Genomic DNA, 17,762 nt, shown 5'->3' on the forward strand with positions numbered 1-17,762 from the left:
AGTTGGAGTTTTAAAATAATTTTAAAATAAAACACGAAATTAAAAAAAAAATTGCCAATTCAAATTGGGGAGTAGTTTTAAGTTGGAGTTTTAAAATTATTTTAAAATAAAAAATGAAAGTGAAGAAATAAAAAACTGTCAATTCAAATTTGGGAGTAGTTATTATACTAAATTCGTAATTTATTAAAAATCTAGGTCAATTTAATAATATTAAGTAATGGATATATATATGAAAAAAATTATAAAAATATAAGATTTATAATTAGAATTATTATGAGAAAAGTCGTACATATACACATAACTAAAATCATAATAAACAAAGTCATAAAACAAATACTAATTTAATAAGGAATAAATAATTTATTTTATTATTATTTGACGTGTATCCTTTGATTTTATAGATTTTATTATATGTATGTACACTACATTAAATAATAAAATAATAACTAATATTTATTAAAATAATATGATATATTAGATCATAATTTTATAAGATTAATATTATGTCAAATTATCCTCGTACCGCGCGGGTTCTAACACTAGTACTATATTAAAAGCATGAAGGCTCTTAGCGAAATGTCGTTCGTCTTTACCCTTCTAAAATAAAGTTCACGCTAGACAAAATAGTCATCTAATTATTTTTCTAATATTTATACATATCATTTAATATTTTTTTAATATTTAAGAATAGTAATTTAATTATTACCCTAATAATTAGGATTACCATTAATAATTTTACCTTTTTGAAGGAAAAAAAACAAAAACTACCGTATCAAGAGATAACGAAGACATAATATTATTGGATTCTTTTAGTTTTATAGAAGTTTTACTCCTCCTTATCCCAAAACAACATTTTTTGGTAAAAAGAATCCTAAAACTTAGAGCCCATTTGGACATAAGAAAATTTTCCCATTTTTCCAAAAAAAAAATACTTTTTTCGAAATCAACGTTTGTTCATAAAATTTTCAATTTTCACTTGCAGATGCATTTTGGAAATTTTCGAAATTTTGAAAAACTCCAAAAAGTTATTTTTTAAAATTTTCACTCAAATCACTCACAAAACTTCAAAAACAACCCAAAATAATATTCATGTCCAAACACAGTTCTAAATTTCAAATATCGTTTTCACTTGAAAAATATTTTTCCCCTGTTTTGGAATTTTACAATTCTTATGTCCAAACTCCCACTAAGGTTGGCATTAATTGTTGGGTCTTTTTTTTTCCGTTGCCTCCTAGGCAATTTCTTAAGCGAAAAAATTAGTTTATGAGTAATATTTTAGAATTTGAGATCAACTAAAACTTCTCTAGCAATCCTTTAATTGTTACGCAATTGAATTCCGTCTCAAAGAGTCAAACTTCATATAATTTCATGTGGGAAAAAAATATAGCTCTTATATTTCTTAATTACCAACAGCAAATTGCTCTTCTCAATCTATTTATGGCGAGTTCCGTATTAATTGAGTTAATCTATTATAACAGTAGTTTTGCACTTTTGCCATTGTTACCTTCTAACTTACATTGTGCATTTGTTGTTTTTGGATAGCCTAGTTGTTTGGAACATAGGCAAAAGTTAAAGTCACTCAATGTTTGTTTCGCCTATGCACGGTTAGGCTCATAGTAAATTTGGACAACTTAACTCTAAGGACCGTACGTTTTTAATTCTTCGAGTTACCCGGGAAGCTCGTTGGAGCCATTTGTTCCAAGAGAAAAGGTGACGCCACGACGTCATGCGTCATAATGATGTCATTTCCCGATGTGTCGCACGATTCAAGCGTGACCCTTAATTGGTTTTGTCGTTCCGATCTTCGTGCTAATCATGTCATGCCATTTCGATTGTGGTGTCCCCAAATCTTATAAATAGGGGATGGTTTGTTGATTTTGAAACTTTTCCAAACTCCTTATTATTCATAAATAGAGCCTCTTTTTCATCCCCTTCGCAAAATCCTTGTAACTTTCTCTTGTTTTCTTTGCTTTACAATCTTTTTTCTACAACAATGTTTGTCTTACCATCAGATATCCATATGGAAGACCACTCCATTCCTTTAGATATTATTTTTCCCGACCAGGGGGAAGATGGAGGAATTATCGCTGAGGAGGAAAGCCTCCCTATTGTAGAGAAAATTGTACCTCGATGTCCCAATGCAAAAACAGACCTCCAAAAGGCGCCGGAAGTGGTGACGGAGAGGTTTAAATCTGCGATGACAACTGGACAATTAACCGAACTCAAGGTTAGACTCGGCCTACCTGGTCACGTGGACTTGATCCCTGCGGGCAACGACAAGGTTCAGATTCACCGTCCCGACTTCTGCGCCCTTTACACATACCCGTTCTTAATTGGGTATTCGTTCCCTTTGCCGTCATTGATAGAAGACTTGTGCCGATACTACAATCTATGCCCAACGCAGCTCGCCCCTTATATCTTTAAGGTGGCCATGATATTGATGAAATTCTCCGAATTGGCCATCGTCGACAATACAGTGCACCATCTGATCCATCTCTTCGCCCCTCATTTCTACCGAGGGACCTTGTTGAATCTTCACCACCGCGGGGGAAAATGTTTGGTGGTGAGGATGGACGACAAAGCTAGTCGGCATTTCTGGCTTGACTACTTCTTTGTCAAGAGAGAAGACGTAGTGTCCACCGCCGCAGACTTTCTGAGGTTTGGAACCCTACTCGTAAGTGCTCGTATCAGCTTACATACCTTTTTATTTCTAATATTTTCATTTTTGCGGGTCGGTTAACCGGCTTTATCCTTTCTGCAACTGCTTCTCAACCTCTCTAAATGGTAGCCCACATTGTAGTTTGGGTTAGACAGTATCTCCCTCATATGGAAGGGATACACAATTGGTCGAGCGTTTCCTATAGATTTAGGTCGTCTCCTCCCTCGGTGAGTTTATAGGCCCTTGTTCCACTTTACCTGTTATTCTTTCCTCGTGCTTAACTAACGCGCAAGTAGATTCCACCCTTGCGGTGCTTCAAAGGAGAACGAAAGCAATAGGTTGGACATTGACGGATATTCGGGGTTTAAGCCCCGCCTTTTGCATGCACAAAATAATTTTGTAGGAGGATGGCAAACCCTTCGTGGAACATCAAAGACGATTGAATGAGGCCGTGAAAGAGGTAATAAGGAAAGAGATCATCAAGTTCTTGGATGCCGGGGTGGTTTACCCCATTTCTGATAGTTCGTGGACCTCGCTGGTGCAATGTGTGCCAAAGAAAGGGGGCATGACTGTGATCACAAATGATAAAAATGAATTGATCACCATAAGAACTGTCACCGGGTGGAGAGTGTGCATGGATTATAGAAAGCTCAACAAAGTTACGCGGAAAGACCATTTTCTGCTTCCATTTCTTGATCAAATGCTGGATAGGTTAGCCGGACATGCTTATTATTTCTTCTTGGATGGATATTTCGGATATATCCAGATTCTTATTGCACCTAAAGACAAAGAGAAGACCACCTTCACTTGACCGTATGGCACTTTCGCATTCTAGTGGTTGCCATTCAGGTTATGTAATGCACCGACAACTTTTCAGCGGTGTATGATGTCCATCTTCACCGATATGGTGGATGACTTTCTCAAGATTTTCATGGATGATTTCTCTGTCGTAGGGAATTCTTTTGAAGAGTGCTTGGATAACTTGGATAAGGCATTGGCACATTGTGAAGAAACTAACTTTGTGCTGAATTGGGAGAAGTGTCACTTTATGGTCAATGATGGAATTGTCCTCGGTCACATGATTTCCAAGAATGGTATTGAGTTTGATAAAGGAAAAATTGAAGTGATATCCAAACTCCATCCCCTACTTCCGTAAAGGGAGTGAGAAGCTTTCTAGGTCATGCGGGGTTTTACCGCCGATTCATCAAGGACATTTCTAAGGTGGTAAAACCCTTGTGCAAACTCTTGGAGAAATATGCCAAGTTCCTTTTCAATGAAGATTGTATGGAGGCATTTGAAATACTCAAGTATAAGTTGACTACCACTCCTATTATCACCGCGCCAAATTGGAGCTTACCATTTGAGCTCATGTGTGATGCAAGCGATATGGCAGTTTATGCGGTATTGGGGCAACGAATTAATAAGATCTTTCATCCGGTCTACTATGCTAGCAAGGCCATGAACAAGGCCCAAGTCAACTATACGGTGACCGAGAAAGAACTCCTAGCCATTGTCTTTGCTATGGAGAAGTTATGTTCGTACCTAATGGGTACAAAGGTTATTGTTCACACCGACCATGCGGCACTTCATTATTTGATGAGCAGGAAAGACCTTAAGGCAAGGTTGATGCAGTGAGTGCTTCTATTGCAAGAGTTTGATCTAGAGATTCAAGACTAAAAGGTTAGTGAGAATCAAGTGGCGGGCCACTTGTCCCGATTGGAAGAGGAGGGGAGGCCACATGATGGCCTTGAGATCAATGATTCATTTCCTGACGAACAACTCCTTCCCATTTCTATGACTGAGATGCCATGGTTTGCCTATGTGGTCAACTATCTTGTGAGTGGCATTGTTCCGAATTAGTTCTCCTCAAACCAAAGGAAGAAGCTCAAACGAGGCTGCATGGACTACTATTGGGATGAGCCATCTCTCTTCAAAATTTGTACTGATGGTGTTATCCGAAGATGTGTACCAAAAGAAGAACAATTAGGTATTCTTGAAGCTTGCCACTTTTCGCCATATGGTGGTCACCATGGTGGAGCGAGAACTTCTACAAAATGTGAGAAGCTGTGGATTCTATTGGCCTACCCTTTATAAGGATACTAGCTATCTTGTTAAGCATTGCGATAAATGTCAAAGGGCCGGTGGGATCTCCAAGAAAAATGAGATGCCTCTCACCACCATATTGGAGATTGATATTTTTGATGTTTGGGGCATTGATTTTATGGGTTTGTTTGTGAGCTCATGTGGGAATACCTATACATTGGTAGTTTTGGATTACGTGTCCAAATGGGTTGAAGTCGTGGCTTTACCCAACAATGAAGCTTGGAGTGTGTTAGCTTTCTTGAAGAAGAACATATTCACAAGGTTTGGTACTGCAAGGGACATCATTATTGATGGGGGGTCATATTTTTGCAACAAACCTTTTGATACTTTACTCTCCAAGTATGGTGTCACTCACAAAATGTCGATCCCCTATCAACCCCAGGAAAGTGGACATGTTGAAGTCTCCAACAGGAATATCACGAGTATTCTATCCAAGACAGTCAATGCAAATCGGACTGATTGGTCAAGGAAACTTGACGATGCTCTTTGGGCCTATAGAACAACTTACAAGACTCCAATTGGTATGTCTCTGTATCAGTTGGTATTTGGGAAAGCATGTCACCTTCCGGTGGAATTAGAGCATAAGTCCATGTGGGCGTTGAAGAAATTGAACCTTGAGTGGGATGTAGCTGCCAATCTTTGGGTGGAGCAATTGAATGAACTTGATGAGTTCTGGTTCCATGCTTATTCCAGTTCGTCCTTGTATAAGGGCAAGATGAAGTACCTACATGATAAGTATATTCGGTACAAAGAATTCAAAGAAGGTGACCTTGTTCTTTTATTCAACTCTCGGTTACGGATGTTTCCGGAAAGCTTAAATAAAAGTGGAGTGGTCCTTTTGAAATGGTACATGTGACTCCTTTTGGTGCTCTTGATTTGAAAAATAAGAATGGTGAGATATTTAGAGTCAATGGGCACCGAGTGAAGCACTACCTTGGTAAGTTTGATGATGGCCACGTTGTGGCATTGCTCAATTTCAAATGAATTATAGTAACATGCATCGTGCAACGACGATAAATCAGGTGCTTCTTGGGAGACAACCCATGTGTTTTTCTTTCTTTTGATTTTCTTGTTAGATTAGGCATTTTTTGGACTAACTGGTTGTGGAATGTATGTAGGAATTGGGTGTGCATTGCAAAAAATTGACAAGACAAAAATTGGCCAAGTGGTGAAATTGTGCGGACCGTGCTAGAATTATGCGGATCGCACAAGCCCTTCGCGACCGCACAATTCTGTATGCGGTCGCACATCTGAAATATGGAAAATGCCAACTCTCTGAAGTTTGGCCTGACAAAATCCCTTAAGGATTCGCCGCTGCGATCAAAATTTCGCAGACCACACAGATTGTGCAGCCGCAACCATTTTTATACGGACCGCGTCACTTAAACAGTTGTTGAGTTATAAAGGGTAAAAAGTGCGGACCGCAGTTAGGTAAGTCGGTGGGCCAACATGATTAGAGTATAAATAAGACCTTTTGAGACTATTCACACTTTACACACTCTAACCTCTCAAGCTAGACTAAAGGACAATGCACTCTTTCTTGTTTTCAATCTCATCCCATATTCATCAAGTGTTGATTTCCTACTACATTTCATTACCGGTATGTTGATTTCAATGAATTAATTTCATATTTTTCTTTTCTTTTCTCTTTTTTTTTGTTTTCTTTTTATCTATGATTAGATTCATGCCAAAAATGTAAAATTGATGCTTAATTATTGCTTAGAAGCATGTGGGTAGTGTTTGAATGCATAATGGGGGTTGGGGTTAGTAACTTTTATTATTTAATTGCCACAAATCATGCCTAATTAGTTAAAATCCTAGTATTAATCGTACTTCAGTGCCGCTCTGATTTGAATTTCGAGGCTGCACATATTTTTGTGCGGTCCGCGCTAGGGTATGCGGCCGCATACAAAATTTTAATGTCCGCGATACCCTAGGTTGAAGGCACTTATCATTGCTAAGTTTATGCGGTCGCACTCAATTTTGTGCGGTCCGCGGTTGGTTTCTGCGAATGCACTCAATTTTGTCTGGTCTGCACAATTAAACTTGAGAGACCCAACAAATCGATTATGCGGCCACACATAATCTTGTGCGGTCCGCGATGGGTTTTCGCGGCCACACTCAAAAGTATGCGGTCCGCGCTGAGGTAGCTTCACAGAACTAGTAGTCTGAACTTAGGATCTCCGCGACCGCACTCAATTTTGTGCGGTCCGCGATGGGTATTATGCGGCCGCATTCATTTTTTGTGCAGTCCGCAATGGGCAGTCCGCAACCGCACTCACTTTTGTGTGGTCCACACTGCCCTGTTATGAGAAGCAGTGTCTTTCTTTTCAACTGTAATTCAACAACATATGTTGAACCCTAATTCTAGCTGACTTTCACTACTTGTATGTTGCAGATAATTGTGTGTTCTCGTGGTTGAGGTGATAGATCCAAAAGGAGGGAAGAATCCTCCCGAGGTCGGGGTAGAGGAAAACCTAACATGCAACTATCAGTCCAAAAAGTCTTGGACAAAAAGACTACTCTCACGCACCAGTGAATACCTCTCAATGAACCTACCTCCTCCTCTAGTTCTTCTGATGTTTTAGAGGGAGGTAGTCAGGCATCTGAACCATCTTCCCCACCTGCTACAACACCTGCAACAAACAACTACCCCAATCAATTTAGATGATGATGATAAGGTACCGGATGCCGGGAGATGGGGTGACATAATTGTGGGAGGCCTGGATAGTTCAAGGAAGCCTAAGGTGTGGGCTGGTATATTTGTAAGTGAGAAGACGTACACAAAACTTTGGGAATGGTGGCCCTAAAGGTCGCTCACTCTTGAGTGACAATTCATAACCAAAGACCTAAGCGAGCACAATCTGAATGTCTTAAAGCAATTTACGGAGAGAAAATGATGGAAATGGTTCACCGGCAGGTTGCAAGATGCCAATGAATACATTGTCAAGGAAATTTTGCCAATGTTGCCCACATAAATAAGGGTACAAAGGCGACGAAGGTCCGAAACTTGAAAATCCGATTTGATGGCCACGCACTGAACATATATGTAGGGTTTGAGGAGGTTGAGGCAGTGCAATACCTGGAGAAACTAGCCTTGGGTGATGCAGTTTGCCCATGGCTAACTGAGATACTTGTTATTCCTTCCTCCGGACCATCCCTCTCAGTTCCACTTTCAGTGCCCACATCTTCTACCTACCTTTAGACTGCACTGCAATTTTTCACAGACACTATCAGCCTCAACAACTGGATGCAACAGCTACCACAAAGCTAATTGTCATATCCAGTGCAGTGGCAGCACATTTTCCAGCCCCATCAGAGCTTCAGGTACCTCCATCAGTGGAGGACTCTTTGAAGAAGATTCTGGACAACCATAAGAAGATTCTGGATGACCAGAGGAAGATCCGAGAGACTTTTGATATACATGGGAGGATTATCAAGGATTTGGGCAAGCACGTGAAGAAGATGCGGAAGACTCAGTCATCTAAGGAGTCGGTGGAGAAGTTGAGAAAAGAGGTTGAGAAGTTTTATTCTGCTGGTGATATTCCACTGGACCTACTCATGGAGGAGACAGTCCCAGCAGCATATGCAGCAGTGCTCGAGGCATCAGAGGCAGTAGCCGGCCAGTCTGAGGAACTGGCTACCACTTCACATACTGTTGAGGAGCAGATCCAGATGCTCAGCAACCTCGTAGTCCCCCAGTTAGAGGATGTGGAGATCCAGTTAGAGGATACGGAGGGTGTTGATGAGCCCATGCATGCTAAGGACACCGTCCATGTTGAGGACCCGATGAAGATAGAGACCACATAGGGAGTTTTCTCTACTCTTTACCCCTTTTCCCTGTTCTTATTTGTTATGAGCATTGAGGACAATGTTATTTTACATTTGGGGGGGGGGGGTTCCATTTTGATTTGATGACATTTGGTATGTAATAACCAATATACTATTTTTCTTTATCTTTATTTATCTTTATTTTCACTTTTGGTATGTATATATTCTTACCATTCTATGTATATATTCATTTCCATTATGTATATATTCGCTTTACTTCATTTTGTACATATTCAGTCTACTTTCCGTAGGTTAATTTATAACTTTTTTCGTTGTTTTTCCTTAGTAGCATAGCTTCTTACTAACTTTAGTAGCTTCTTTTTTATGTTGTTAGCTTCTTTTTACGTTTTGTGTGAACAATAAGCCTTTGGTTTTCTTAATGCTACGGTTCTTTCCAAAGGTGGATGTTGTGTGAATCGGGTCGTTCTTCCCAACGATGGATGGCGTGACAGCCTTCTTAAGGGATTGAGTCAGTTTTCTTTATATTTTTGTATATATAGTAGTAATGAATAAAAGTGTCTCATGCAGGCTTCACTTGGTACTAACACATTTACCTTCGACCTTATGGTTAGAAACAAGTTGATTGGCAAAGAATAACTCTAGTTGTGACCTTTAGACTCTTGTGTTGACTAAAACAATCATCAAGTGATTTCTTTGAGCCATTTGTGATTTTCAATCTTAGCTAGGGTTGTTGTGGGCCCTCGACTCTTTTCTCTTTAACAATCTAGGAGCTTGAGAGGTGATGTATTGAATTGCAAGTCCAAGTTCCGTGCCAATAAGTCTAGAACTTACCCTGAATATTTGTCTAGGTGAAATTCTAAGTATAGCTCGACTTGAGAAATGATTGTAGGCCCTCCTTAATCCAATTTGAAACTTGAAAGCTTTCGTAGCCTACCAATGTGATATCCTTAGTCAACCCCTTTGAGCCAAATCCCCTTTTCATTTAATAGCCATGTTACAAGCCTTTATCCGTTTTATAATGACCCTCTCTTGACACCCGATCTTTCCTTAGCATTCTCTACACAATTAGCAAAAGCATAAGTTTGGGGGAGAGGCGAGGATTGTGAAAGTGATAAAAGGTACAAAGAACAAAAAAAAGAAATGAAGAAAAGGGAAGGCAAAGAAAAGGATGAAAGGCCAAAAAGAAATAAATCAAAAAGAAAGTGAATAAAGTAAAAGGTTGAAGGGATTCAAAGAAATCAATGATAAAAGGCATAGAGTGATTAGAAAAGGATAAAAATGATTGTCATGAGCAAGAAAGAGTGACATTACGTCTCTCTAGTTCCCCTAAAGAAGAAGAAAATGACTCAAAGAGTCAAGAAAGTACGAGCCAAAAAGAGGAAATGGAGTGCTTAAGGAAAGATGAAACCATCATATGCCGATAAGTCTTACCTTGATCCAAAAGCCTTCATTACATTCCCACAAAGCCCTATATGATTTCAAGTTGAGTGAGCTTACATTAGTGGTGATTTACAAAAGGGGCAAGCTTATGGTACTTAAAGGTGGACTTGTGACATTCTTTTGAGAGAGATGAGCACACTTCTTCACAATCCTTGTTTTGAGTGTTACATTCTAAAGTGAGATTTGCTCATGGAGAGTAGAGGAGGAGGAGTTTGGGTTCCACAATGACCTACGTGATAGAGCGAGTTTCCTTGGCGAATTAAGTCAACTCTTGATGCTCTAGTGTCACATTAGAACTATAATACTCAATAGGTCAAAACATGGTGTTGTTGATAATTCATTTGTGTTGAGGGTAATTGTTAGTCCCAATTGATGCATGATTGATTCTCCTTAGGCTAGCTGAAATATCCTTTTTTTCTAGTGGAGGTGGGAATTACCTTATTTGCTTGAGGACAAGCAAAAGCTTAAGTTTGGGAGAGTTGACAAGTAGGGATTTTAACCTATTATTTGCTCTCTTTTAATTGTATTTTAGGCCAAAAAATGCTTGAAGGTATTCCCTGAAACCAATGAAATATTCTTGCTTGCAGGAATTGTTCAAAATGAGCTAAAGGAATCAAAATCAACTCACAAAGGAGTCAAAAGTAGAACAAAAAAACCAAGACTAGGAGCGGTATGTGCTGCTGATGATAATGACTAGATATCAGCTTTTCTTTTAGTTACTGATAGTTAATCTTAAGGCTGAATAATATTCACGAGTAATAAAGGAGAGAGAAAGAAGGAGTGGAAGAGGATATGCTACTAACCTGGAAGAAGAGCTGTATTAGTATGGTATCCTAAGTTTTATTCATATCCCACCAATGTGCAATGTATAATAATGCCCTTAATGGAAATTTTTATAAAGAAAAAGAAAAGAAAAGAAAAAACCTCAGCGCACTCGGGTTCGGGTGTCCGATACGGGTGCAGATCTAGAGATTGGATAATTCATGATCTAAATTTTAAGATTGGGGGCACGAGTCGAGGTATGGATACGGGTGCGAGATTCATCTATATCCAAAAATAGAGCTATAAAAATATTCCTAAATTATGAGATATTACGTGGAAAACTTACCTGAAGCTTGTAGAGTGTAATTCAATCTTTTATTCTCAAGTTGTAGGTAGGCACTGAAATCTACAGTAGTTTTTGTCTTGAGAAATCAAAATGCCAATTCTAATATCTACTTTCTCCGTAGTTTGTGGTAAAAGAACCCAATGTTGATTGACCAGATCCGATACGTATCCCACATCCATACTAGTGTCGGTGTTGTGTCGACACGGGTGCAGCACCACAAATGAAGAGTCCGCGCAACTTTGTTAAGCACTCCTCAAGTTGGTATATAAATGTCATATGTGCCAAGCTTTTCTGGAGTACTATGAAACAAGTAACTTGCTACTCTCATAGCTAGGACGCTACCAAGCTCTAGTTTTGATGAAGGGTCTGTGAAGTAATTCTGCAGCCTATTTCTCCTGTATAAAGTTTCATCAACTTCATGCTTTGTTCTTATCGTGTTGGACTGGAATCTGTGTATATTAATCGTTGCCTTGTTATCACTATTCTGTCCCATAGGATAATCAAATTTGAAGTGAGATCTTATAACCTTCAATCACAACCAAAGTAATTTATGGATGGCATGGCCCATTGTTTGAACTGCTTTAGCTCTTGACATTCAATAGTAGGTTTTCCTTGCACCAGCATTACCAAATCGCCACTTACTATTGTAAGATATATGAGCTAGATTGCTATTAGTAAGAGAGGGCAGAGCGATATGGGTGTAAGCCACAGTCCTCATATGATCAAAATTAGATAGCAGTAGACCTTATTTGGGTGATCCTTTCAAACTAAGAATGCAATAAACTATTACCATGTGGATTTTTAAGATTGTGCATAAGAGGCTTCTGTCCCAACGGGAGATCAGGATGTGCGTGAGATAAATCAATCTCGAGCTTGTCTTTGATATCTACCTCTGTTGAAATAAATAAACATATATTTTCCTATGTTTTCCACATTCCTGTTCCTGAGCTGAAGTTTATAGCTTCAATATTGATGTTATTTATGGTTAAAGTTGAACTTTGGGGTATGCAGGCTCAAGTTATGTTGTCAGAGATTTACCCTGGTAATTCCCCTAAAATTGGGTCAACCTACTGGGATCAGATTCGTGAAGTGGCAATGATATCTGTAATCAAGCGCGTTCTTAAGCGTCTACAGGAACAACTGGAACAGGTGAGTGGAGTTGCATTAGTTGGTGAATTCTCGATTCCTTGATTTACTTGTACTGGTAACTATAATCTTGGTTTAAGTATGGTGTGTGCGCTGTATGGCTAAGTTTCCCTTCTATTAAATGCCAAATGTCCCTTATTTAGCCAAATGTTTTTTCAGCACATGAAGATTAAGTATGGAGTAGCACTTGATATTTTTCTTCTTTCTCGATTTCTTTTACTTTTTTATAGATCTGTTTGCTATATGTTTGTCTCCGTGCTTTGATTTGGCGTAACTGGTAAAGTTGTTGTCATGTGACTAGGAGGTCACGGGTTCGAGCCGTGGAAACAGCCTCTTGCAGAAATGCAGGGTAAGACCGCATACAACCCTTCCCCGAACCCCGCGCATAGCGGGAGCTTAGTGCATCGAGCTGCCCTTGTTGTGTCCGCCTCTTTTTCACTTTTACTTTGAGCCGGGGGGTCTATCAGACATAGCTCCTCTACCTTCACAAGGTAGGGGTAAGGTTTGCCTATACTCTACCCTCCCATGCCCGACTTGATGGGATTACACTAGGTTTGTTGTTGTTGTAGTAGACCCCATAAACTTCACCACCCTATTCATTGCAAACCTGGGAAACTACAACTTTCTGCTAGCTTGAGATATTGGAAATGGACGGAAAAGTTCCACAAAAGGGGCTAACTGCACCAATTGTTTTGCTTCCAAAAGATGATTTTGGCTCAATTCCCTGCTCTAAGTTTCATATTTCTTTAGAATTATTTCCACCCTTTTATTATACTCTTCCCTAGCGCCACCGTAATAATTGCATGGTCTGGTTTGTTCCCCTAACTCTTTGTCTGCCTCCACAGTGCTTGCTCTTCCACCAAAACTTTGTCACCATTTTCCTAATAAGGCTTTATTGGAAACTCTTAAATTCCTAACCGCAAGACTCCTATCTTCATTGATGTAAGTGATTAACAAGAAGGTACTTTTTCACGTCCAACCTGTCCAATCGTATTTGTAGCTTCTCCAATCTTTGTGCCATTGTCGCTGATATGTGTAGTAGTGACATGTAGTATGCTAGAATGCAGACGACATGCTCTTCATCAGTATCCTTTTCGTATCTTTGATAAATCTCTCTTTTATCATCCAGCAAGCCTCTTTTAAAACTTCGCAACTACCAGGTTTCATATTGTACTGCCCTTGTTTGTTGCACCCAAATGGAAAACCCCATTAAATTACTGGAAGAGAGCCAACCTTACAGTTAAGAGCCTTTGCCTAATGATTTTCTTTTCCATTAGAATTATCTTTAATTTCTTAGATTTGTCCTCAATCTTGAAACCGCTTGAAACCTTAACAATTTGTTCCTTAGATGGTGAAGCTGGTTCGTCTGTGCATCATTACAACACAGGTGTATCATCCACAAAGAGAAAACGAGTAAAAAATGAGACACCTGTAAACTATCTTGCAAATGGGACACCACTATCTTGTCTTTCTCTCCTTGCTGTGAATCCACTCAAATATCTTCCCATGCTGCTCCATCATTTGCTTAGTGCTTCTCTGACACAAATGAGCAACATGGGTGATGGAGGATCGCCTTGTCATAGGACCGTTGTTCTCTCGAAGAAACCTGTGGAATTTCCACTGACCTCAATTGAAAACTTCATTGTAGATATACAAATACAGATTCCACTTTTCTCCTTACCCTATTCTCTCCAGTAAAGTGTCTGGAACGCACATTCTAAAAAAAAAGTGTCCGGAAAGCCACAGTTAACAGGTTGTAGACCTTTTCCAGGTCTAATTTGCATTATAGATCCCATTTCCACCCCTTATCCTGGATGCAACTAACTTGTTCGCAACCAGTGCCTGCACCTAATATTTCCGCCTTCCACAAAAGTGTTCTGAGACATTGACATCATGTCATCTAATTTTTAAATTTTAAAGGACCTTATAGGTAAAGTCTTTGATATTCACAACTCTTGCCTACTTTAGTGACAACAAATGAAAGATGCGCTAAGGCTCTTTCAGATTTGCCAACATCAATTTTTGCTCTTTTCTCACAAGTGTCTTGATAGCATTAAAGAAGGAATACACTTGAAAGTGCGCAAAGCTCGAATTGTGTAGTGCATTTGCTTTTTGAGGAAAGAGAATTGCTCCAGCATAAGTTTTGGACACTAGTTTTCGTGATTCTATATGTTGCATCATTGTAGGATTATTCTAGTAATAGCTTTAACCATTTTTAAAGAGATCCGCCGAGATTCATTTTATAGTTACTTTACTTTTCTTGTAACCCGAGGACACCTTGTCTCCGCCTCTCTGTTGCCTTCCTCATTTTTTTATGCTACTAATTATTTCTCTTCCTTATACACAACTTTTATCAAATTTGTGCTACGTCCGGAATAAAAAAATATCATCAGAATGCTTGATGTAGCATCTCTGGTTTGGTCCATGGTAGTCCCCTTGCCCGTGCTTTAGAATACTAATATCGAGTTAATAATTGGAAAACCTGTCTGACAATTTCAGGATAAGCCTCCAGCTCTTCAAGACATTTTAACCGGAGAAATGATCCTTTTATCCTCAAAGGATTTTCACCGGCAAGGCCATAAGGAGCGTGCACTAGCCATGCTGCATCAAATGATTGAAGATGCTCATATGGGGAAGAGACAGTTTCTTAGCGGTTAGTTTTTGCTTCTTTATCATCTCTTTATGACATCTATTGTTGGTAGTTGCAAGTTTTGTGGGTTGGAGAATTAAATAGAATAAGTGGTGAGGCTATCTTATTGTTTCTCTCCCTTCATTTTCTTCCTCCTCTCCGTGTGCGTTTCGTCTCTATCTCTCCCTCTTTATTGCTTCTACTTTTTTGATGTAATTGCATGTTTCAATTATGTTTTTATTCTCGAATGTTTAGCTAGATCCCTATGGATTTTCCTGTATGTGTGTACTTACTCTCTCAAAAGCCATGCATATGAATTTTTGGTGCTTTGGAAAAATTTAGGTAAGCTCCACAATTTGGCAAGAGCTTTAGCCGATGAAGAAACAGAGAGGGAACAGGTTAAGGAGGATGGCTCACGTTCTGACAGGAAAGGATTGTTACTGTACAGCAGAAATGGTGTTATTGGGCTTGGGTTGAAAACCTTGAAGCAGCTTCTGATAACTTCAGCATCTGGTGACAACAATATACCTTCTGGTGGATATGATGTCAAGGAAACTGGAAAAAGATTATTCGGGACGTTCAGCTCCAGAATGACCACATTTCTATCACAATTTGTTCTCTACCTTGCTGCCATTGGGGACATTGTTGATGGGACTGATACCACTCATGACTTCAACTACTTCTCACTAGTGTATGAATGGCCTAAAGACGTAAGCTTTCTTTTTCCATCTTTTATTACCATTGCGGGGAACTGTGTGAACCGGCAAAAGTAACGTGAAAGTCTAGTAACAAGTTTTGTTGTAGAACCCTGGATTTGAATTTTATTAGGATCTCACATTCTTTAGAGGTAACATTTATGGTATTTAGCTAAGCAATACCGCTCCTCTTGCAAAGAAGATAGCAGATTGAGAGAGGATAAAGTTAAAGACAGGGGAAGCAACATGCTTGGTCTAAAATATTTCATTAGAGCTTTCTTGCTCTCACAAAATATATTGCTAAGATGATATTATTCTTATTTCTGTTTGGTCTTAATTTGCTCACTTTTCTGTTCATCACTTTGCTCGCAGCTTTTAACTCGTCTAGTGTTTGAGCAAGGCAGTACCGATGCAGCTGAAAAGGCAGCAGAAATTATGAATGCTGATTTTGTTCATGAAGTGATTTCTGCTTGTGTGCCTCCAGTTTATCCTCCAAGATATGGTCATGGTTGGGCTTGCATCCCAGTAATTCCTACACACACTGAGAATTACTCTGAAAATAGAGTAATATCCCCTTCATGCAGAGAGGCCAAGCCTGGGTCTTTCACCCCTTCCTCAGGGGATGTTGAATTACCTCTTTATCCTCTCCAATTGGATATAGTGAAGCATCTCATCAAATTATCCCCAGTTAGAGCTGTATTAGCATGTGTCTTTGGAAGTTCTATACTTTATCGTGGCAGGGATACTACTGTATCTAGATCTCTGAAAAGTTGCTCGTTACAAACTCCTGATGCTGATAGGTTATTCTTTGAGTTCGCACTTGACCAATCTGAGAGGTTTGTAACATACTAAATTGAGTTTGTAAAATGGATCACTAATACATGTGACATATGCGGATACTTTTTTTCTTTTATCTTTTTGGTCAGTTTCTTGTCATGACTTCCTGAGCAGGTTCCCTACCCTGAATCGCTGGATACAGATGCAGACCAATCTTCATCGAGTCTCAGAATTTGCGATAATGGCTGATCACACAACGAGGGATGGCAAAGATGTACCTGAATGCAAAACTGCCATGAAGCGATTTCGTGATCATGATAGTGATGCTGAATCTGAAGTTGATGAACTTGCTGGTAGTAATAATATATCAATAAATGCCCAGGAGATCAAGAAAGAAGTGGGAGGATCTTCTGATCCTTGGCACGATTCTCTAAAATCCGAAAGTTCTGATTGTACTACAGTTTTTCTTTCTTTTGATTGCGAGAATGAAGGTCCATATGAGAAAGCTGTGGAACGGTACTCCATCTCCTTTATTTTTGTTTTGACGATTGTTGTTCATATAAAGTTGGTCTTGCTTGTGTCAGCCATAGTGTTTTTGCTGATCTAACCTGCTTGTCTTGTGGGATTCGCTTGCACTGGACAATAATCATGAAGAAATTAGCATACGTATCGTGTTTGGGAAGCTGAAACTTGGTCTCATCCCCCATGAGCCAGCATAACAGTGGCTGAACCTTAGGGATTGGGTACAGGTCTGGAAAACAATGATCATTTGCAGCAGAAAGTGTATATATAGAACATTAAAATATGAACTTCTAATATCTTCTGGGCTAAGGAGCAAGAAGATCCTTGAGAATTTTGCTAGTAGAGGAAATAATAGATCTCATGTACGAATCTTCTATAGGCTATTTGTTTTTTCGATGAGGTAAATAATCTCATGAACGTGTGGGGAAATCCCTGTATAAGAAGTATACGAAAAGTAGAGAACTTGTATAAAAATATTTAAAGTGGCTTAATCATCTAAGGCTACTTCTCAAATGTACGAAGTCTTTCCAACACCATTCAAATGCTCTCCTATTTCTCTCTTTCCCCAAACCCCACTTGTGGGATTCCACTGGGTTGTTGTTGCTGTTGTTGTCATATTACCCACGTAAGAGCTAAAGGGGGAATATCCTATGCGATGGATCTTCTCTTCCTTCTCGTATATGCTATGTGGCTATGCCTCCTTGACAATGCTTGGCATCAGCCAATGTACTCCAACCTCCATTCCTTACCACCCACCACAAGCGTGCTGTTACTTTACAATGCAATAAGAGATGATTCACTTCTTCTCCCGTACATATGCAAATGTAGCACCAACTGACATAAATGATCATCCTTTCCGTCAGGTTCTTTGCTGGAAATGTTGCTCCTCTA

The 17,762-nt window shown here is 39.3% G+C and overlaps 1 protein-coding gene across 2 annotated transcripts; it reads left to right on the forward strand.

Annotated features, from left to right (window-relative positions):
* Positions 1-1,679: 1,679 nt before the first annotated feature.
* Positions 1,680-17,384, forward strand: LOC104103679 (uncharacterized). 2 transcript variants are annotated; one of them, XM_070182472.1, is made up of 6 exons: positions 1,680-2,674; positions 12,114-12,251; positions 14,748-14,901; positions 15,220-15,587; positions 15,945-16,408; positions 16,524-17,384. In XM_070182472.1, the coding sequence occupies exons 1-6, from the start codon at positions 1,994-1,996 to the stop codon at positions 16,954-16,956; spliced, it is 2,238 nt and encodes a 745-aa protein (XP_070038573.1). In that variant the 5' UTR covers positions 1,680-1,993; the 3' UTR covers positions 16,957-17,384. The 2 variants fall into 2 exon arrangements, with proteins under 2 accessions (XP_070038573.1, XP_070038574.1); XM_070182473.1 differs by lacking the exon at positions 1,680-2,674 and adding an exon at positions 9,999-10,664.
* Positions 17,385-17,762: the final 378 nt, after the last annotated feature.

This window comes from Nicotiana tomentosiformis, chromosome 8, assembly GCF_000390325.3.
Source record: "Nicotiana tomentosiformis chromosome 8, ASM39032v3, whole genome shotgun sequence".
Classification (NCBI taxonomy): Eukaryota; Viridiplantae; Streptophyta; class Magnoliopsida; order Solanales; family Solanaceae; genus Nicotiana; species Nicotiana tomentosiformis.

What these genes read in the sequence shown, in the direction of transcription:
- LOC104103679 (XM_070182472.1), top strand. Translation starts at nt 1,994, where the DNA reads ATGTTTGTCTTACCATCAGATATCCATATGGAAGACCACTCCATTCCT. An exon ending in TACAGGAACAACTGGAACAG is followed by an intron (nt 12,252 to 14,747) that starts GTGAGTGGAGTT and finishes TGACAATTTCAG; the next exon opens with GATAAGCCTCCAGCTCTTCA. An exon ending in GAAGAGACAGTTTCTTAGCG is followed by an intron (nt 14,902 to 15,219) that starts GTTAGTTTTTGC and finishes GGAAAAATTTAG; the next exon opens with GTAAGCTCCACAATTTGGCA.